The following is a 23,092-nucleotide window of genomic DNA, read 5'->3' as shown; positions in this document are numbered from 1 at the left end:
GGGTCACCTAGAAAATATTTTGTCAAAGTGTTTTTTTTCCGGGGTAATATTGACAAGTCACCTTAGCTTTGTTTCTTTAGCTTATCCTTTCACATCTCTTTTCCTCTTTAAAAGTAAGCATGTAGGCATTACTGTTGTTTTATTTCAAGCTTTTAGATTCTCTTGTGTTTTTCATGATTTCTCAGAGGTAACAGTTGAGATTGCTCTGGGTTGTATAGGGCCTGCTGGAGTAAATTTAATCAATCCCTGTAATTTAAAACAGATTAACTTCTCTATAAATTCTGTGTCTTGTAGTTCATTATTTTTGCCTTTGTTCTTGCTCTCTTTCTGCTGGTGGTGTGTGTTCTGTCTGATTGCAGCTGACCTCTTTGTGAAGAAATGAAGCAAAAAGGCACAGAACACTTCTGTTTTCTTGGCATTGTCCATTTTTTTTTCCCACTGGGTACTGGAATAATTCCTTCCTTGCTGCTCTTCTTACTAATATATCTATGGAATTGTGGGTTTATTCTTTACATACATTACTTTTTCTCATTTTGTGATGTGACCTTTCTGTATGTGCGCTGCTGTTACACTTGTCCTTGATAATTTGACCTACTTCCTTTTTCCCTCTTACTTTCCTATGTTTTGAATCATCAAAGCATTTGTGAATCACCAGCTGGTCTCTTACTATATATACTTCCCACTATCTTCCACATTAAAGACAGTTTGTATTTGTGTACTGAATACAGCTTCTCTGAGAAGTGTTTAGTTGTCTGGACTTCTTTCCTCCAGAATTTGATTCTGGGAAGAAGCAGCCTCTCGGTTGAAGAAAGTGTACTTCAGTAAATTCAGTTAAGTCTGTTGGCTGTTCTCCCTTTTACACTTACTAAGAATGACCGATTGTCGTTTTGTGAACACAGTCAATTCTCTCAGCTATTTTATTTCTACATTAAAACAAAACAAAACTGAATTTCAAGAACTGAATCACAGAATGTTAGGGATCGGAAGGGACCTTGAAAGGTCATCTAGTCCAATCCCCCTGCTGGAGCAGGAACACCTAGATGAGGTTACACAGGAAGGCACCCAGGTGGGTTTTGAATGTCTCCAGAGGACGAGACTCCACAACCCCCCTGGGCAGCCTGTTCCAGTGCTCTGGCACCCTCACTGAGAAGAAGTTTCTTCCCATATTTAAGTGGAACCTCCTGTGTTCCAGTTTCTATCCATTACCCCTTGTCTTACCATTGGTTGTCACCGAGAAGAGCCTGGCTCCATCCTCATGACACTCTCCCTTTACATATTTATAAACAATAACGAGGTCACCCCTCAGTCTCCTCCAAGCGAAAGAGACCCAGCTCCCTCAGCCTTTCCTCATAAGGGAAAGGGCTCCACTGCTTTAATTATCCTTGTGGCTCTGCACTGGACTCTTTGAAGCAGTTCCCTGTCCTGGACAATCTATTATATTGAAGTGTCTGAAGAGTTGAAGAGCTTGTGCAAGGAACGTATTTAAGATAGATTCCTTTTATTCTTAGCAAGACTCTTAGAACAAATTTTGAAGCCCCTTCCTCTGTGAGTTGCAGCCTCAGTTGCTGTTCTGTATAATTTATGTGAGTTGGACTTTTCTCACTGTGTTTGTGGTTTTTAGTTGCAATGTTTCTTTAGTTTAGTCGTTATGTATTTCTATTTCCATGTTTTGTTTTGGTATTGCTGAGATGTATATGGCTTCTTGCCTTCAGAAGGCTTTCTTTTAACTTTATGACATCCTCACCTCTGATGTTGAACCTTACCTCACCTATGGGAACATAATTTGGAGTGGAGTGAGAAGGAACAAATGCCTACTAGGTATTGTAATGATGAATCTCAACCATCTTAATATTCACTCTGTTGAAGCACTCAGTCTTAGGTAAGAAAGGAATGCAAGAAGCAATTTCAAAACCTGTTCTTCCACATATATTTATGAAACATTCTGCTCTCTGTTACAGTAGAAGTAGTCAGCTTCAAAATGAAACAGGAGGCCAACATCAGGAGATCCTTTTTACACTTGTTACAATTTATATCTGACCCAACATCTGAGCTAGTATACTAGTATCCCTTTATAACCAGTGAAGAGAAAGGGCTACTTCTATGCATTTAATTAGGTAATTTAATCCTTAAAGGTCTCTCCTGCTCTCAATCAGTTACAAAGGAAACCTAGGACAGTAGCTCAGGCATAGGTGCCTATTTCTGATGAAATTAATCATAATTCTGCCATTTACTCTTTGCATAGACCATTATTGCAGTTCTGTTTAAGTACCAAGGGTCAAACCTGCATTATCAGTAGTGAAGTGATGAAGTGATGGCTCTGGAGAGCAAGGAAAGTAAGAAAGGGATTCAGTCATTGAATGTAGAGTTCAATGTTGTTTTTTCACGTGCCAAGTCAAAGATTGATTCTTGTGATGCCTGGAGAGCCCATGTTACTTGAATCAAGAAACTGCTTCTGAATGAGCTGAGTGCTTCCCTCTGTTGCTTGCACCTGTGGAGTAGAGGTTGTGACAGATACGTTTTTCATGTGAAGTACCCATGTACTGTGTGCGTGATAGTACCTTGGCTGAAGTAGGGCTTATTGTGTTACTAATCTCAGAAATGCCTGCTTGTAGTGCCCCAAATCAGCTACATGGTGCAGTCTTTAAAGACTCTTTCTTTGAGTAGAAGCTGTAGTTACTCTTGATCTCTTAACCCCAGAGTTCCTCACTCTGCTGTAAAACTGCTTCCTGAGTGCAAGAACTAACTGCTGCTCTGCTCAGATGCTGAAATTTTTGAGCTCCATGGCATTCCATTGCAGTGCTAATGAAATGACGTGAGGGACTGGCTAAATGCAGCAGCCCTGGAGAAGCAGCTCATTCTGCCTTTGTAGATTAGACATAGTTAAAACTGTGTGTGTGTGTGGCACTTCAGGTGTAACCATTGGAAGTAATTTCTTGTTCTTGTTGCAGCTTGGAAGAGAGTGGCCAGTAATGACAGAGCTCTAGCTAAGGATGATAAATGTGTCTAAATATTGGAAATTAACCTTTGCAGATGATGAATTGTGGAAACTATGTGAAGCTTCTGCCATTCTAATTAGTCTGGCTAAAACGTCTAGCAAACAGGAAGATTTCTCATGTCACTGATAATAGAAAATGACTGCAATAAAAGGACAAATGCCAGCATATTGCAGGAGGCACCCTATGCTTTTTAAGTCTATGTGTCCAAATCTTGACTGATAGAAAAGATTGTGAGATTAAATGCTGTATGTTTTTAAAATTCTAATTTTAATTTAGATTTCTAACTTATGGCATGCTTTATTTTGACAGATAAGGAAGGACATAATTTTTCTGTATTCTGGGTTCTGGTGAGTGTTATCCTAGGTGCAATAGCCATGCTGTGCAAAGAACAAGGAATTACCATACTGGTAAGGATCCTCTTCTTGACTGAATTTTGACCTCGGCATCTGTCAGGTGCAATTGTAAAGCCTACAAAGATGAGTCTTCTCCACAGCTAATCACATGCACACCTTTTTGTTCTGTTCAGAAAACTAGTTAATACTGACAAAAAGCAATATTCTAGTAGATCAGTCTTGATTGTATCTTTGCCAGTCTGTCGGAATTCTTAATTTTTCTAAGGAGATTGCATATGTCTGTATATATGCAACATATATATATTTCTTGCGAAACTTAAAATATCTGCAGTGTTATTTCAATGTGTATTGTGTTTGTTTGCCTTGATTTTGAATGTAATTGTTGATATAACAGACCTACAAACCTCTCCTTGAAGGCTTATGAGCAAAGACATAAATGGAAGAGGTTGTTTTGAAAGCTCTGCCCTGTTGCTTTTGTGAAATCTGTAATTAGAAGTAGGGCCATTGTTTATGCATTTCAAATATTGAAACTCTTTCTTCCATCCCTTATTTAAGGATGTGTTAATGCAAACAGGTATAGTTACAGTTCATGTTCATTTTGCTCTTGCTTTTTATTACTTCAGTGGAGACATTCTGTTTCGGGTGGCCAAATCAGCCACCTGAAATGCTACACCTGTGATTTTTACCTTTTATATAGCCATGTATCGTTACAAATAAATCCAATTTGTAGCTTTAACTGACATAGATGAACTAATAGAATCAGAAGAATTCTTTGCAGGCAAGGACCTTCTTGTCCTTGCTAGAAAAAAAAAGGGAGTAGGAATTACAGAAAACTTCTTGCTTTAGGACATTAGTTTTAGGTAGATGTTTGCATATTTATTTATTTTTCTGTAAGGAAAACATAAGGAATTCTCTTAAAGCATGGTGTGATTATTTCCTTTAGTGGTATGAAGAAATTATTTGAGCTAGCAGACACAGAATTGTTATTTGGTCTGGGATTTTATTTGTTTGCTGTTCCATTGCTAGGACAATAATGTTTATTGTTGTGCTGAGAGGCACAGGTCAGAGGGTTGAAGGGATAAATCACACATTAAAAAGATTACTTATAGGCTGAGTGTGTTTTTCAGCAGGACTCTTGCCTTACTATGTCCATGAAAGTGAGCTAGAAGCCTTTTAACTGCTAGGTGGCCTTTCTGCTAGGTGGCCTTTAACTGCTAGGTGGGACCCCACCACTCTCTAACCTGTCTTCTGTCTTCTTCTCCCTTTGACTGTTAGAAAGAGACTTGTAGCCTCCTGGTGTCCTAACTCTTTGCCTTACCTAGAACTGTTTGTGCTGTTTTTTTTCTATTTAGCCTTTAGAACATTGAGGTAATTTTCAAGTTTATTAGGATATAGGCTAAATATTCAAGGATTGTCATGGTTGGTGATTGCTGAAACACTGAAGGGAAAATGTTAAAGTTGGATTTTGCTGGTCACCTCAACAGAATTATCCCTGTATGTATTTTGGTTGCTTGCCTTGGTTGCTTTATGTGCAAGTGTAGTTCTGCAAAGCACTGAATGTGTGTAGTGGATGATGTCACATAGAACTTTGCCTTTCATTTTTCCTCTTTTTTTTTTTTTTTTTTCTTTCCCAACAGCTTCCACTGTGTATATTGGTATAACTGCACGAAAAGCAAGCCTGATACCTCTCTTAGACCCCTCTGAGACTTTGTTTATTGTGACAATTTATGTACCCTTTAAAAATAGTATTTCTGAAACCTGACAGTCAAAAGATACCATGCTGCACAGCAAAGAATAAGTAGAAGACTTAAAGAAGCTACATGTTACTGACAGAAGCCTTCCCTTTTGACTGCAGCATTTATGCTGTGGAATATTTGGGAAAGAATACTGTTGTGACCATGCATATGGGGTCTAGCTTGCTGGTACATGGTGTTCCCTGAAGGGTTATTCCATGTAGCAGGAGAATCCCCATTACAGTAACATGATATTCTACTTAATCTGAGATCAGGTTCTTAATCTACTATTCTACCATCATTACTATCACTGTATCTCTCTACCTGTTTAGAATCAGAATTAAGATGTACAATAACTTATGGTAGAAGTTGAATTTAAGATGTATTTTAAAGTATTTGTAGTTAGCTGCTCTACCTTATGCTTTATTTTTCTCTTGGTTACTTAGGGTTTGAATGCAGTGTTTGATGCACTGGTGATCAACAAGCTAAATCTTTTGGAGCTTATTCAAAAGTTACTACATAAGGACAAGTCATTGGAGGTGAGTCCTCAGAGATTTAGTTCATTCTGGCCATTCAGACAGTCACGTACTAAAAGTTAAAGATACAATGTCTGACAGTTCTGTTGTTGAGAATTTTTTTAAAAAGAGGTACTTTCATTCAGCCTAGTAAGGCAATGTGCCATGATGTTTTTGCAGTAACATGACTAGTAATGGGATAGCATTAGAATTGCATTGGATAAATAAATCCATTCCACACTTGTCTCAACAGTATGTTAAAAATATGGTGTGGAAGAGTTGACTGCTTGATACAGAAGATTCTCCAGGGACAGTAGCTGTACATCTGAAATGGTTGTTTAACACAGTTTTGTCAGGGTAAAGAGAGATATATTTATTTAGATTCTCAAATGAGATAGACACTTGAAAAATACATTAAAAGTATTATGTCTGTTTAGCTAATCCCACTAAAGTATTACACTGTTTTCTTCAGAATATAAGTTACCAAACAGGAGACAGTTCCTAGTAGCTTGAGAGTTTTAACAAAAAAATATGCAAGGACTGATAGTCACCAAGTATCAAATTTCTGACTTTTGCTGGTATCACTTGATCTAGTATTTGTTCAAGTGGAATCTGGCACCTAGTATTTGCACTGCAAGCAAAACATAGACACAATTACCCTCAGGTATGTAGTTGATAGCAGCCAAATAGACCAACAGCCTACTAGAATGTCACTGCTGTAATGTTAAACAGATATATCATTTGCCTCTCTCACCCAAGGCAGAGCAAGGTAAAGGAACATTCATTGTACCTTGCATTGATTGCTGGTTTCTCTGCAGAGAAGTCTTGCTTGTGTTTCTTTGTAGCACAAGTCTTATGGGACTTTTAAATTCCTCTTCAAAGAGTGAAGTGAGGAGCTTTGGGGGGAAATCAGTAAGGGAGGAATCTCTAGAACTGAAACAGTAGGTTTGACCAAGAATGGCTACGTAAGGGATGCAGGAGTATTTCAGGCAGCAAATACGGATGCTGGAGAATTTTCTTGTATACTGAGAGTATTGTCAACTAGCGTATGACAAGGAAAGAGTCTAGAGCTGTAGGGTACTAAAGCAGAGCCAGTTCAGAGTCAAAGGGATGGAAATAAAAAGTAATAAGGAGGACCCTGGGAACTCCTGACCAGTCAGCCTCACATCAGTGCCTTCGAAGATCATGGAACAGATACTCCTGGAAGTTATGTCAAACATATGAAAGACAGGGAGGTGATTAGAGACAGCCAGCATGGCTTCACCAAGAGCAGATTGTGCCTGACTAATCCAGTGACCTTCTATGATGGAGTGACGGCATCAGTGTACAAGAGTTACTGATGTAATCTACCTGGGTTTCTGTAAGGCCTTTTATGTGGTGCCCCATAACATTCTTGCTGCTGAAATGGAGAGAGATGGGTTTGACTGATGGACTGTTAGATGGATAGGGAATTGGCTGGATGGCTGCATCCGAACAGTTAGTCAAAAGCTCAGTGTTCAAGTGGAAACCGTAATGTGTAGTGTCTCTCAGGGGTCCGTACTTGGAACAATACTATTTAATATCTTCATCAGTGACACAGATGGTGGAATTGAGTGCGCCCTCAGCAAGTTTGCAGATGGCACCAAGCTGAATAATGCAATTGATACTCTTGAGGGAAGGGTTGCCACCCAGAGGGGCCTGGACAAGCTTGAGAAGTGGGCCTTTGTGAACCTCATGAAGTTGAACCATGCCAAGTGCAAGATCATGCACCTGGATTGTGGCAATGTCCAGTATCAATACAGACTGGGAGATTAGTGGATTGAGAGCAGCCCTGCGGAGAAGGATGAAAAATTGGATATGAGTCGGCAATGTGCGTTTGCAGCCCAGAAAGCAAATAATATCCTGGGCTACACCAAAAGATTTGTGGCCGGCAGATCAAGGGAGATGATTCTTCCCCTGTATTCTCTCATGAGACCTCACCTGGAGTACTGTGTCCAGCTCTGGGGTGGATGAAAGATGTGGACCTGTTGAAGAGGGTCCAGAGGAGCACCACCAAATGACCAGAGGACTGGAACACCTCTCCTACAATGAAAGTTTGAGAGAGTTGGGGTTGTTTTGCTCAAAGTAGAGGCTCTGGGGAGACCTTATTGTGGCCTTTCAATTAATAAAAGGGGCTTACAAAAAAGACGGAGACTCTTTACTGGAGCCTGTAGTGACAGGATAAGGGGCAGTGGTTTTAAACTGAAGGAAGGTAGATCTATACTGGATACGAGGAATAAATTCTTTACAGTGAAGGTGGTGAGACCCCGGAACAGGTTGACCAGGGAATCTGTGGATGCCCCATTATTAGAAGTGTTCAAGGTCAGGTTGGGTTGGGCTTTGAGCAACCTGGTCTAGTGAAAGTTGAAGAAAGGGAGGTCGGAGTGGATGATGTTTAAAGGTCTCTTGCAACACAAGCCATTTTGTGATTCTATGAAATGTGTCAGTCAAACCTTTTTTTCCAGGATTACTTTTTAAGCATGAAGAGTTCAAAGCATTATGCTTCTGTTTTGTGACTTTAAAACACTTCTGTCTGGTTGAAGAAAACATCAAATATGCTTTTTTTTCTTCTTTTAATAAAGTAATTCATTTTAGCTCTTGCACCTACAAAAATCTGTTCTGCTCTTTTCATGGAAGTGTATCTAAGGTTTTGTTGAAAGGCAGATCTTAAATTCTCTTACTTGCAGGGTTTTTTTCTTCTTGATTGGGACAGATTTCAGTTTGATGCCAGGTTTCAATTAACAAAATCAAAGACAATACAATAATACTTCTTCCACTTTAAAATTCTGCCTACAAGAGATTTTTTTGTGATTTGTGAAATCTGGCCTTTAAGAAGCTGCAGGTACTGTTAAATGAAATGGAGCCTGGGATGAGAGAGGTTTTTTTTAGCAGTTATAAATTCTCATTATATGGTTTTCGTTCATAGCACAAGTCTCTTCCAAAACCAGTTTTTAGGAATGGTTTTCCTGTAATCATCATTGTAGCGACTTTGGTTAGTGAGATGTTTAAACTGGAAGTAACCATTTGAGCACATAGGCTGATTTAGGTAAAATCAACATTACAAACTTCTTTATCCTTAGGCATTCAGCATTTTACAATCACTACATTGTCAACTACAAATATTAAAAATGCATCTGAATGTTGCTTTTAAACAACTTTTTCATCATTTTAGAGAATAAATATCTTCAGTCAGGGCACTGTTGAATGTCTTTGTGCCGTAAGCGTACTTTTTTTTTTCTTCCTTTCAGAAATAACTAATATTGATCTTCTAAATAATTATGGTGGTCCTTACTAATTAGCATATTGCAATAATAGGTAATAGTAATCAGCATGCCAGCTCCTATGGAGGACATAGAACTGATCATGTATAACTATCAGGTAGGTTTTTAAAGGTACTAGGAGTGTATCAGACTAAGGGAGGAAGGTAGGAATAAAGGAAAGCTAAAACTAGAGATCACACGACCACATTTTTAAAGATCGAGTCAATTCTTCCATGTAAAAATCCATAGTTCACTGATACTTTCATCTTCAGACGTGTAGAATGGGAAGAGAAGTGCCTCAAATGATCTCTCATTTCAGAGAAACTCGTCTTCGATCTTCTGCTTCTCTAAAGACTTGTTGAGGCTGCAGAGAATAATTTCAGCCATCAGGTTTCAGAGAGCTCTAAGGCAGCTCTACAGCACTGTAATACAGAGGGTCAAAGAGAACCTATGTCCTTCATTTCCCATCCAGTTTAACTATGGCGTCTTCTTGTATGCATGTAATTTTACTGCTGAAGAGACATAAGTGGACAGAAGCTTTCCATGATAAGCAGTCAACTGGATACAGTTATTTAAAACAAAGTTCACAAAGTAACCATTCTCCATTTTAAAAAGACAGATTAATTTAATATGCTATATACAAAAGGCTGTGTTCTGCTCAAACTCCCTATCAGAAACTGCTGTGTAAAATTACATCAGCTATAGACTTACAGAGGATTTGTAGAAGAGAGACTTCTTGAATGAAAAAGTTTTCTTTTCCGATTGAGAAGGAAACCAAAATGTTTGCAAAAAACATTTTGCAGTTAGTCAGTGAGTGCACAGTACAGTTTGAGAGCTTTCTAGTAACTGCAAAAATAAGAAAAATGTCAACTCTGATAGCAAAAATGCATAGGAATACAGTCTCTTCTTCCTGAGACTGGCGGAAATGACCTCAGTATAGTGGGGAAGAGAATAAAATAATGGTTTTTATATGAGGTTTGGTCTTTGGTTTTGTTTTTTTCCTTTTTTGTGTTCTTTTTTTTTCCTTTCCTGCAGAACACTGGTCTGTTAAGAAAGGGGCTGCTTTTAAGGATAACTCTTCTGATGTCTGGAGGGGCCAGTATACTTTATATACGCTGGAGGATTATGGGCACAGGGCCACCGGCTTTCACTGAAGTAGACAACCCAGCTTCATTTGCAGACAGTCTGTTTGTGAGAGTAAGTTATGAAGTTGCTTTTTTCTGGACAGCTCAGAACATTTGTCTTTGTCATCAAATTGGATTTTTGTTTCTGTGCTTCAAAGAAACAATAAAGTGGGCAGTCTTTATGATTCAAGGTGTGTGATGAGTCACATTCCCTTGTGCTGCTGTGATGACTTTCTGGGGTTTTTTTGAAATAGTAGACCTTGTATATTCTTTGCATTTGATTTAGCATGCACTGCACACATTGAAGTACTTTTCCATTTATTCACTATTCTTTCCATGCATGCAAGGATTTAGCTTTTTCTGGGTTTCATCCCTTTTCTACATACTGTGCTTGATTCTTCATCTGTTCTTTCACAATTGAAGAAAGTAGCTTAAAGTTCTGGTCTGATACATTTGGAGTATGTCTTGGCTTTACATGTCTGACTGCATTAATGCTCTTTCTGAACATGGAGAATAAAGGGCGAAGACAGTGCGTGCTGTCTTTTGCCATTTTCTTCTATTGTGGGAGATTATTCTTTTTACATGTGGATATTGGCTGGACAGCCAGGATTGCATTTCCCTGCTCTAAATAGGAAAGCTAACTAGCTGTGTTTAAAAAAAAAAAATATAATAATAATTTCACAGCTGTAAAATAAATGGATATGTAACTAGTTGTGCTCTAACAGTATTTAAGGCCTCTTTGTTGTACAAGGTATTCTGTGATAAGGGAAATGATAGCACAGAGAACGAAAGTTGCCCCCCTCTTAAGTTTAGTATCAAATAAATGTTTGTTTTCTTTTTGACTGACAGGCTATAAACTATAATTACTACTATTCGCTGAATGCATGGTTGCTGTTGTGTCCCTGGTGGCTGTGTTTTGATTGGTCAATGGGTTGCATACCCCTCATTAAATCCGTCAGTGACTGGAGGATAATTGCACTAGCAGCACTTTGGTTCTGCCTAATTGGTCTGATATGCCAAGCTCTGTGCTCAGAAGACAGCCATAAGAGAAGGTAAGAGACAGTGATGAATTTTAAATGCCTGATCAACTTGAGTACAGTATTATTTTGTTAAATCCGCTACTGATAATTTTAACAATTCAGTGGAACTAGTGTGTAACAAATGCAGTTCAAATAAATATTTATAGCTGTCATTACTGTTTTATCCCAACTTGGGCCCATCACTGTACACTGACTAGTGGGAAGCAGAGTTGGAGGAGGAAGTATGGATGGCTGCTTTATTTTTCTCCTGAAATGGCATTTTGAGATCCTTAACACTGTAGGTGGTAAAAAGTAATATATGCTCAGAACAGAATGGGAAATTATGTATGTTGTTGTCCCTATTTCTTGCAAGTCCTCATCTCCTTTAATCTTCTAATAATAACTGAGTGAGGAGATGTGCCTTGAAAGGAGATAGAAATGCTGGCCGTGGCCATAAAATTAAAAAGTAAAATGCTGACCCATAGTATCTACTGAGGAAACACTTGTATTTTATCCAAAGGAACTAAAAAAGTTATTGTACACTACTCTGTCTCTCTAAGAGCTTCTGTTTAACTTTCCAGGGTCTGTTCCCATTGATTTTATGTATAATTGATTTTTCAGTTCTTTAAAATTTTTCAGAAGCGCAATCACAATGAGTTCATTCTGTTGTTCAGAGAGCTAAATATTTTCTTTTTTTTTTTTGCTGTGGTATTCTGTATCTCTTGCCCCTCATACCCTCAAATGTTAACATCCTACCTGCCTTCCTTTCTTCTGTTCCCATCCTCATTTTCACAGATAAAATAATTTAGTTGAGGGGTGAAATTCTTGCTACAAGCGATGTCATAGTTTAAAGTAAAAATGCGCTCAGTAAGCTTATATTGTTGAACAGTTTTTTAGTAAAAAGTAAAGACGAAAAGTATAGTGAAGACCTAGGATGCTTGGGGATGCGAAAAGAGTAAGAGGACACTGCTACATTACAGTATCACAGAATCACAGAATGTTAGGGATCAGAAGGGACCTCAAAAGATCATCTAGTCCAATCCCCCTGCTGGAGCAGGAACACCTAGGTGAGGTCACACAGGAATGTATCCAGGCAGGTTTTGAATGTCTCCAGAGAAGGAGACTCCACAACCTCCCTGGGCAGCCTGTTCCAGTGCTCTGGCACCCTCACTGAGAAGAAGTTTCTTCTCAAATTTAAGTGGAACCTCTTGTGTTCCAGTTTGAACCCATTACCCCTTGTCCTACCGCTGGTTGTCAGCGAGAAGAGCCTGGCTCCATCCTCAGAACACTCACCCTTTAGATATTTGTAAACATTAATGAGGTCACCCTTCAGTCTCCTCCAAGCTAAAGAGACCCAGCTCCCTCAGCCTTTCCTCATAAGGGAGATGCTCCATTCCCTTAATCATCTTCATGGCTCTGCGCTGGACTCCCTCCAGCAGTTCCCTGTCCTTCTGGAACTGAGGGGCCCAGAACTGGACACAATATTCCAGATGTGTTCTCACCAGGGCAGAGTAGAGAGGAAGGAGAACCTCTCTCGACCTACTAACCACCCCCTTTCTAGTACACCCCAGGATGCCATTGGCCTTCCTGGCCACACGGGCACAGGGCTGGCTCATGGTCATCCTGGTGTCCACCAGGACCCCCAGGTCCCTTTCCCCTATGCTGCTCTCTAATAGGTCATTCCCCAACTTATACTGGAACCTGGGAGAGAGTATAGAGATTTATTTGTAATAAATTAGAGCAGAAAACTACCATGCCTGTGCTCTTTAAAACAAACACCTGACACAGACGTGGGGTTCTTATTCTCTTATGTCAGCTCTGTAAAAGTAAGGTACATAGTGTCAGTGGTCTAAGCTCTGTGTAGCCCATAAAGAGTTACCTGCTGAGGATTACTCATCTGAACATACATACCTAAAACAAGGAAGACAAGCTGCCCTCGAGAAGCACCTCTCTCTGCTGGCTGTAGAAAGGGCATAGATTACTAACTTTCAAGTGGTTAACAATGCATTTTACTATTGATTAATTTGTTAGAAAAGAAAACATGCTCTCAGTAGGGTGGGTACCAAATTTTCTTCTTTAACAGTGACCTGTATTTTTCCCCTGTTACTGTCTTATCAGTTCCAAAAATAGATGGGTAATTTTTACCATTGCTTTTCCTGCCTGTGTATTTTAAATAGGAATCATGTAATTGATGTGTAATGGGGCTATTTTCTGGCCTGGAAGCATGAACGTTACTTTTCTGGAAATTATAGCTAGGATTTTAAAAGTGGCTAATGGAATGAAGTGTCAAAACCTCACTGAAATTCAATCTGATTTTGTTAGTAGCTCTCAAAGGCTGCTTTTGAATGCCCTGTTCCATATACACACCCTTCTACAATGTTTAAAGTTTATATGTTAAGTGGAAAAGGTGCTTTTGTTAAGATTTGTGGTTAATTTGTGAATCTGTTTCTTGTTTACAGAATTCTTACACTGGGACTTGGATTTCTTATTATCCCTTTTCTTCCTGCAAGTAATCTATTCTTCCGAGTAGGATTTGTTATTGCAGAGAGAGTCATCTACCTCCCCAGCATTGGATACTGTATACTGTTTACATATGGATTTAGTCTCTTGAGTAAGCAAGCCAAGAAAAAGGTACCATCAAAACAATCAGTAAAGTTGATTAAGTGCTTTAATTGAACTGTTTGTTTCTTAACTTGTCTCTCTTTCTTTAAGAAAATTCTTGCTGTGGCAGTACTTGGAATCTTGTTGATAAATGTTATGCGCTGTGCACTCCGCAGCAGTCAGTGGAGGTCAGAAGAACAGCTTTTTAGGAGTGCACTGTCTGTGTGCCCTCTGAATGCAAAAGTAAGTCACTCGTGCACTTTGAGTCTCTTTTTTAAGTGTTTTGAAATTTGGGATAGAGGTGTTAAGCATATTGTGGTACAGTGTTATTCACAGTCTTGCTTGGTGCAAGAATATGACATTGACATGTCAGACACCTAAATTATGGTGGTAGCATAGTCAAAATACCAGACAGTACAAATCACAATATTGTAGTTCAGAAATTGGGGGTGGGAGTGGGGAAGGAGGGAAAAGGTGGAATACACTTCAGGAAAGGCATCCAGTCAAATTGGATGTACTGCTAATAAAATCAACTAATAACAACAAAATTTCGAAAAGAAATTAAGTCATAGCAATGTATTCACCCGAATAATGCCTAAGTGTTTAAAATCCATTTGCGTACCTTCCAGTGGCATATATAGCAAACACAGCTGAGGGACAAAGCAGCATGTAATCAGTGTAAACTCTGGGTGCCAGGGTAAAATAGCTTCTGTTTTTCTACAGTGGCTTAATGGGTTAGAGTCTTCAGACATGGGCACAGGGGAAAACTGCAACATTCTCTGCAAGGCTTACTGAGGGAACAAGTAAGAGGGTGGCATTGGATAGGATGTGTCACTGAGATGCACACCAGTGGCTGGCATAGCAGACTGAATCTAGCCTGCCACTAGAACAGTCCTTTGATAGCTGAGAGTGTGATCTTTTGGAGCACACCACAGAGCTCTAGATGTTGTCTGTATTTTAGCAGAGACTCTCTTTGAAGAGCCTAGGAATAGGAATGCACAGCTTGTCAATAAAAATACATTGAGGTTTTAAAAGATTAGATTTCTGGGATCTAGACTGGAATCTAGACAATACAGAGTTTTAAAAGGAATCTGTGGATGCTCAACTTTTTGCAAAGAGAATGATAAACTTAGCATCTACTGGAATACAAATATGCAGCAGTGAGCTGTAAAAAACATTTATAGCCATTATTTACAACATGGTGGTGTCTTTCAATAATCTTAGATTTCTTTACACGGAAAAAGGGCTGTTGTATTTTATTGTGTGGCAGTGGTAGGCAGCCATCTTCTTTTTAATGGTGACCTCAGTGTATCCTGTCTTCTGGACGACAAGCCCGTACTACAAATGGAGCAAATGCAATATGTTTCTTTGTGTGTAACTCCATCCATCTGCCATGCTAAGAGTGCTTTAGACAGATCCACACTCTTTGCCTGTGTTCCAAGCTCCTTGGACTCAAGCCATGTCTGGCTGGGAAGCTGTGTAGCTGCGTTCGCACAGCGCTGTGCTTGAGCCGATAAGCTGTGTGCAAGCTACTGAACTAATGCAGCTGGTCCAAAGCCAATGGGTGCACAGGGAAAATGAGCTTGTGTTTGTCAACACTGAGTCATGTAGACATGCCTGAACTGTATTGCTGCTAGTGACAGCTTGTGCAAATGGAAAGCGTGGCGATGTGAACAGGGAGGGTTTTGTGTGGGCTCACATTCTAATTTTGCTGAAGGAGTAACTTTGAAATCACAGTAGTAGGGAACTTTTCTAGGCAACAGCATTAGAGAGCCCATGTGTGTGAGCCAATCTGTTTTTTTCTCTATGAACTCAGGTATATTTAGTCAATTTTGACAAAGGTAAAAATTGGAACTAGTTTCTGTTCTGATCTTTTGTTGTTGTCTTGAAATTGCAGACTTCCTTTAAAAATGATTCCACAGGACTTTCTTTTAGTGGCCCTTTTATTTCAGTAGAAGGCTGATGCAGACCAAAAGATGCAACATGGATAATAGCTTTTTCTTGTTGTTCTGGGAATACCTTTAATATGTGTAATGTAGTCATGCTTTACTTCCCTTATGTAGTAGGGTCACAGAATTTCCAGGTGTCTCTCAACTAGCAACAAAAGCTGCAGCTCCTACTTCGTGTTTTGCGGTACAGCTCTTTTCAGTTCCAAATTCTCTGGATGTGAGCAGTGTAAACTTACCTTAATTCTAAGTAACAAGTAGTTACAGCAGCGCCTTATCTGATTTCAAGACTCATCTTCTTTAAACATCTCTTTAGATAGAGGTGTGGAAACTGCATTAAATCAGATTGTCTGGCATAGGGAGTGAATCTACCCCCTTGAGTGATGGATGCATCTAGCTCAAGAGGATGATATTTAGAATCAACTTTGATAAATGTTACCCAGTGATTTTAAAATTTATTGGAAATAATCATGTACCATAAGGAAGTTACAAAGATTTTGACTTTAAAAAAAAAAGCTCACAATACAGATTTTTAAATGTTGTAAATATTTTAAATAATATTTAAAATATAGGTGTTATATATATTATATGGACTTTATTTTTTTAAGAAAGAAGCATGTTACAGATCTTGATTAAACATGTCAGACATTTGAACTTCCGTAGTCCTACACCTAAGTTTGTCTCAAAGGTTGTTAGACTGAAACAATATACATTTTGAATACATTTGGCAGTATTTTTCTTAGCTGAACAGAAGGTGCCTGTATATTGATTCCATTTCCTCTTACCAACTTTTTTCATGCCACATAGATTGATTTAATTGCTGGAGCTCAGTGGTGATACACACTACTGTGAGTTAGAACCAGGCCTGTGTTGTTTCTGCTAAAGAAAATGCTATGAACAGTTACAGACACTGTTTTCTCCTGATATGTGGATCTTACATTATAGGTAGTTTATAAATTTGGAATAAGTCAGTGCTACTGGCTTAAAGACTCACTGGATCCTATTTGGCATCTTTTCATTTAATGTCATTATGCTGCAAGTTTATCCTGGAGTGCTTTGCTGAAGTAGTGGAATATCTAATTACAGGCCATAATAAAAGCATAACTACTGTTTCACCGTATCAGACTACTGGCTTGGGTTTATTTCCTTAGCTTTAGACGTCTACATCTGAGTGAGTCAGCCAGGCTCCCATTATGATTGGGGAAGAGAAGCTGTCTCTTTTAGCACATAGTTCCATCATCACCTTGGACTAAATGACTGACATAGGACAGAAGAGCCATAACCTAGATCTGTGCGTTTCTCTCCACTGATGACAAAAGAAGTGCTGATAACTAGAGCAGCTGTGGATACATAAGGTCATATGAGATTTTGCCCTAGACGTTGCTGTATTTGCCCTCTCCTTCTGAGGTCTTTACACATTGTTTCTTTTAATTTCAAAGATTATTCCCAAAAATGCTCATCTGACTGCCTTTTTTGCCATGTGGTAAGTTACTGTTGGAAGTGCGTAGTTACTTTTTCTCAGCTTTTAGCAAAGCCACAGCAGTTTTTAAAAATACGGAGTTGGTCTTTATTTCTGGATGACTTCCTTGAGTTGATTATCTAAATAAAATTTGCAAGTGCATTGTTAAATACATGGGAAATAGCCACCATTTTTCTTACCCTAGATTTAAAATAACTGAATTTAAATGACTGTAAAATGTTAACTTTCTGTTTGTCATCTCTACATTCTCCTCAATACTGGCTTTTCTTCAAAGGATAGGAATTAATAAACATAATTTTTAAAAAGCCATTTCTGCAATAATAAGTGAAGAAGTTATGATACTCCCAACAGAATGTGTTACTAACCAGTTTGCCTTGACATACCAAGGGTCGTAACTTTTTACTCAATAATTTATGCAAATTGTAATTCTTATGGATATAAGTTTGTCAAAGACAAGCTATGCTAATGCTGAAAACTTGCAACAGAGTTTGTGAGATTGCTTTCTATACTCTCTTAAAAGGTCTTATAAAACCTCGTAGTGACAGAACAAGATTTATTGCTGTTTAAGAATTTAGGAAGCTGAGCTTGAGAGTGCCTCCTTTAGATATTGAGAATTTATTGAGAATTTTTTTTCTATGCTATATATAGCATATATATATATATATATTTTTTTTTTCATTCCGCAGAATTTACCTTGAGTGTTGTAGGCTATGTTTATAGGGGCTATCTGCAGTGTTTTGACGCATAAATACAATTTTAGACGTTGAATTTATTTTTTTTTATACAAGCACAGTCATGCAGAAGAACCTTTTGACCACATTAGCTGCACAAACAAAATGTGAAGATCAAAAATGCTTTGTATTATTATTTAGAAAACAGAATTTCACCAGTAGAGGAAAGAGAAGAGTGTTTGATGAAAGAAGCCAGCATTAAACAGAAGCATTTGCATGTTTTTGTAGAAATGTTGACATCTGTGCTTTGCTTCCATCTTTCTCAGCAAATGTTCATGCTGAAAAGGTGATTATAAGCAGCTAGGAAGAGAGAATAAAATAGCTGATAATACTAGAGCTCCAGCTGAGGGGGTGTACCTCCTAGAAGATGATTCTACATTTCAATTTCTTCCTACGCTGCTCTGAGGAAAAAAAATCAGCTTGATGGTAATTTTGGTTTTGTACAGGAAAATATGATTATTTTTTCTCTCTTCCTCATTTAAATGTGTGAGCACATTTAAACAAATAAGAGTTCAAGCACTACATGTGTCTAACATAGAATGATACATTGCTTTTGCTTCTTTATACTGGCTTCTTGGGCTGACTGAGGTATTGCGACCAGGCAAACACCCAGAGCCAAATCTTTGGCTAGGCTGTGGTACCATGGTTGTGTTAACTTTAAACAACACATGCCTGTTGAGATAACTAGGTTCTACCCGAGTGTATTTTTACCTAATTGCCCTGGTTTTGGAGAATACTTTCTTGTTATACATTCCTGAGAAATGGCTCCTTTTCGAGCTATTACTGTAAAGTAATTACTGGTTTAAGATTGATAAAGGAGCACGTGGGCATAATTAAATATGCCATGTCCAGTTAATATCTATCCTTAATCATTTAATAATGAAATTCTATGTCTGCTCTTAAATGTTTAATCAGGAAAGGAAAATCCTCTCTCCCAGGCTTACATGCACAGTATCTAGTCAAAGGCAGAAGAACCACGTCCCTAGCGATGAAATTTAAAACATGACACTGGGCCTTCATTTTTAAAGGCCAGATTCTCCCCACCCATTGGACAGCAAACACTTGTCCCCATGTTCTGCAAGTAAGGGGGGTCATGGGAGAAGTCAGGAAGAGTTACAACCTGGTGCTTTGCAGGGGGGTAGAAAGTTATTCTAGACCCGCTTTGGGGGAGCAGAGCATCTTGACATCTCTGTGTCACAGCCAGTGAAGTGAGACTTATAGCTGTACGGCAGAAATCACCTGAACCTCTCGGGTGACTCTGTGTGCCTGACTTTGCTGACTTTGCTCTTAAGAACAGGAGGTTACCATGTATTATAATCCATTGTAGAGCTGGTTTTATCATCCGGTATTTGTGGTAGGCTGAGGGCTTGTTTTGGTACATTTATTTTAGTTTTTCTTCTCTCCCATTTTTCTCTGTCACCCCCCTATTAATAGAAGCTAAGGCTACAGTTTCACTTTAAGAGAAATTACAATACCAAAGTACAAGATGGAAGTCTTCATTTTCAGAAGTACTCCATAGAAACACCATTTCCTTTCATACAGAAGCTATATCTGAGGACAGGGAAATACACCATCAAAAATGCCAATAGTTTATTTAAATAGTTTTGCTATAAGCTTTAATAGGCTATAGTACACCTTTTCCATTCAGTTGACAAAACGTACATGTACACCTAATATTTCATTTGGTGTTTTGACCTGAGAGAATTGATATCTCTCAGGTTTCTGCAGTCTGCACAATTGTGTTTACATGAGAAAAATATTCTTTCTGCTGCAGCTTTTGAGATAGAAATGGATATGAAGAAGTTACATGTTGTAAAAGACTGAGTGGTTGGTGCATACCAAATTTTTTCTCATATGCTCTGTCCCTAGTCTTTAATATTTTTCTTTCGGTAAAGCTTATGACTTGTTGGACTTGATGATTCTGAATGTCTCTTCCAACTGAAATGGTTCTGTAATGGCATGACTTTTGTAAAACATTAAAAAAAAAGTCAACTTTTGTAAAGCTTCTCAAAGAAATAAATGTATTAGGTTAAATGTAATCTTGTTTGATGATACTGAAATGTGAGGTTAGGTGTTTTAAGGCCTAATATATACAATTGAGTGAAATCTTTCATTATTCCTTCTGTTTGGCCACATGTTATCTTTCATCTGGAAGCACAGCAAAGTTTGCTCTGAATAAATTTTGATTCTGTAAACTTCAGCATATATAATCACAGCAATGCAGTTTGGTAAGAATGTTATCATAGTGTGCTGAAAAATTTCTGGAAAAGATATACAGATAGAATTCAGTCTTAAGAAACATCTTTCAGGGTTGTATCATTTTACTTTAATAACTCTTGGGAAAACAATTCTATTCTGTCTTTTTTTTTTTTTTTTTACACCGTCAGCAGATCTTTATGAATGGCAATGTCTTGATATAAATGTACCATTCTCTTGCTTCTTTGATATGGGCCTTGTCATATTTTTATGAATGTACAATGGAAGTGCCTGGACTTTTTTCATGAAAGCTGCACTGGAACTGCTTTTATGGGATGCTGAATTTGTGCTATTTTATATCTTACAGCCTGAGGAGCTGCTTCTGTGTCTGCTTAGTAAGCTTTATAGCATCTTTGCTCTCTGTAAAACTAGTGAAACCACTTTTTCAATTCATTCTAGAAAGCAAGGAAAATGTTCCTAACTTTCTTTAGTGGTTGTATGTTACTGCATAGTCACAACCATATAGAGATGAACTCAACAATTAAATACCATAACAGTTAGGTTCAAATATAAGTGTGTGTGCTGGGTCAATACATCCCAGGTATTGTGCCAAATACAATTAGGATTCTTTTCCTTCAGACACGTGAGATAAAATCCTTTTTTGAATGTAGAAGGTAAATTAGAGTTATCAAAATGCAATACAAACCTATCTTTTTGTACTTCAATCTGAAGTAATTTCTGCATAGTGTTCTTGAAAATATTTAAATTAGATTTTCAAAGTATGGGAGAAATTAGAATATGTGGTTTTTTTTAGATGAAGCATTTACAATTTTATTTCAAATAGTAAGGTGATTTAAATAAGGAGTTCTGATCTAGTTGCCGAGAAGTCTGTTTTCAGGAGCCAGTACTCACAGTACTTTTCTATTATTTCTGAACTTGAGTCTTCCCTTTGACCAGATAATGTGGTCTTCTGAGGTTGCCATAGAGTAGGATTTGAGATGTCTTCCAATGCAGGTTTGTCCTGAAATAGATCTTTTTTTGTCTAGTCCCTGCCATAAGTTCAGCTTCTTCCCTGTAGCTATATTTCAAGCTCTAGATTCTTCCTTTATACTCCACTTTTTAACAGGCAAGGTCTCCAACGTGTTGCTATACATGTTATTTTTATTTCAGACATGCTTTTTGATGCATTTTTATCCCAATACAATAGTCATGTTTATTATTTTTTGTTTGTTTTTGAAATGTGGAGCTTATTCTTTCTGTTAATGTTAAGTTTCATCTAGTTTATGCTATATTGAAAGCAAAGTTTAATCAACACATTGCTGTAGTGTTTCTTTGGCTGTGGTAGAGTTGATTTGAGTCACATTTTCTCTTACTTTCTGACAAATAAATGAAATGAAGAGCAGAAGGTCTCCAAATAGAGCATCTTGTGGAAAGTGTGGTGACCTTATTTGTAAAATCAGGAAGTGAATAGTCTTTTCAAAACAGCTGAAACAGATAAGCTGATATATTAATTTATTCCTCAGATTTTGTCTTGCTGTCTTCATTGTATGTATTATCCAGTCTTAAGTATCCGCCTACAAAAAAACCAGCTGTGAATGATGCAAGTGCTGACTGTATCTATTTGGAGTAAGAATTTTTAGCAAGTTGGCTCCACAAAATATCTGACTGTATAGCATCTGATAGAATGTTCATCTGTGTTTTCAGGTGCACTACAATGTTGGCAAAAACCTGGCTGACAAAGGAAATCAAAGTGCTGCAATCAAATACTACAGAGAAGCTGTAAGGTATTAACATTTTTACTGCTTTAATGAACTATCCTAAAATTGCTTTCATGTTTAACATGAAAAAATGCTTAGGTATTCATTTTCATGATCTGCAGCATTGCAGAGCTAGCAGTTTGCATACAGCAATATGCCCCATATATAATAATAATCTCTTAAATTTTAAATTTTAGGTTGAATCCTAAATACGTACATGCGATGAACAACCTTGGAAATATTCTGAAAGAAAGAAATGAGCTCCAAGAAGCAGAGGAGTTACTATCCTTAGCTGTACAAATACAGTATGTTTAGAACAATGCTAAGCAGTGTTTTGCATCAACTGAGCAGAAATGATATAATAGGATCTTGTGTTCTGAATGCTCAATTATCCTCTCCCTTTTTTTTTTTCCCCCAATTTGCCCAGACCTGATTTTGCTGCTGCATGGATGAATCTAGGAATAGTACAGAACAGTTTGAGAAGGTTTGAAGAGGCAGAGCAAAGCTACTGGACAGCAATTAAACACAGGAAAAAATATCCAGATTGTTACTACAATTTAGGGCGCTTGGTAAGTGCTTTTGATCATTAGACGGGGATCTGTGTGTCTGTGTGTATAATTCTGCCATACTGTTAAATGCTGACAGTTATTCCAGTTTGCTTGACTTGTAGTTCATATTTTCGGTAGCTTTTCCTATTGCTTCCCCAGTTTACTTCCTTCTCTACAACCTTTGGTAGTCCTACTTTTTCATATAAAGAGGTAGAAACAAAAATATTGTTTGTGGTCTTTTGTTCAAAATGTATTATTACTCATTTCCAACTATTAGGCTGTTTTGCATTCATTAGTATATTGTTAGGTAGAAGAACTGTGCCAAAAAAAATACCTTTAGATTCCTGGAAATATTTATATTAAATGCTTACTTATTCTCTTGCGTAGATTTCTCAATTGTTTGCTGGTTTTCTTCCCTATCCTATTGACACATGCATATTTGAAAACAAGCCTGGCTTCCAGAAAAGCAGGGTGAAATTAGTATATAGCACTCTTATCTTCTATACTACCATAGTATTCTTTTTACTTCTTTTAATTTTGTTTATAAAAATGAGTTCTACTAGAACGGCATGAAACATTAAGAACTCTTTTGTGTCTTTAGTGCACGATAGGAAAGTAAAGCAAATCAGAGTGAAATTACTGTGTTTTTCTTTCTTTTTAGTACGCAGATTTGAATCGCCATATAGATGCCTTGAATGCATGGAGGAATGCTACAGTTCTGAAACCTGAGCATAGTTTGGCTTGGAACAATATGATTATATTGCTTGATAACACAGGTATAAGCCTATTTGAACATTTTAATGAATAATTCAGTG

At 37.9% G+C, this 23,092-nt stretch overlaps 1 protein-coding gene across 6 annotated transcripts in view; it reads left to right on the top strand.

The window, feature by feature from the left end:
- Positions 1-23,092, top strand: part of TMTC4 (transmembrane O-mannosyltransferase targeting cadherins 4) — a 59,427-nt gene that overhangs the window by 25,021 nt on the left and 11,314 nt on the right. For 2 of the 6 annotated variants that reach the window (XM_065057718.1, XM_065057746.1), the window contains exons 6-16: positions 3,306-3,403; positions 5,529-5,621; positions 8,931-8,993; positions 9,911-10,072; positions 10,849-11,051; positions 13,478-13,649; positions 13,731-13,862; positions 21,677-21,756; positions 21,927-22,034; positions 22,157-22,298; positions 22,939-23,053. In XM_065057718.1, the coding sequence (XP_064913790.1) occupies positions 3,306-3,403; positions 5,529-5,621; positions 8,931-8,993; positions 9,911-10,072; positions 10,849-11,051; positions 13,478-13,649; positions 13,731-13,862; positions 21,677-21,756; positions 21,927-22,034; positions 22,157-22,298; positions 22,939-23,053 (1,368 nt within the window). The remainder of the gene's footprint in view (positions 1-3,305; positions 3,404-5,528; positions 5,622-8,930; positions 8,994-9,910; positions 10,073-10,848; positions 11,052-13,477; positions 13,650-13,730; positions 13,863-21,676; positions 21,757-21,926; positions 22,035-22,156; positions 22,299-22,938; positions 23,054-23,092) is intronic. The other 4 variants (XM_065057727.1, XM_065057752.1, XM_065057733.1 and 1 more) reach the window with 3 other exon arrangements.

The sequence above is a fragment of the Columba livia genome, chromosome 1, assembly GCF_036013475.1.
Source record: "Columba livia isolate bColLiv1 breed racing homer chromosome 1, bColLiv1.pat.W.v2, whole genome shotgun sequence".
Taxonomy (NCBI): Eukaryota; Metazoa; Chordata; class Aves; order Columbiformes; family Columbidae; genus Columba; species Columba livia.
This window is presented reverse-complemented; position numbering and strand designations above follow the sequence as displayed.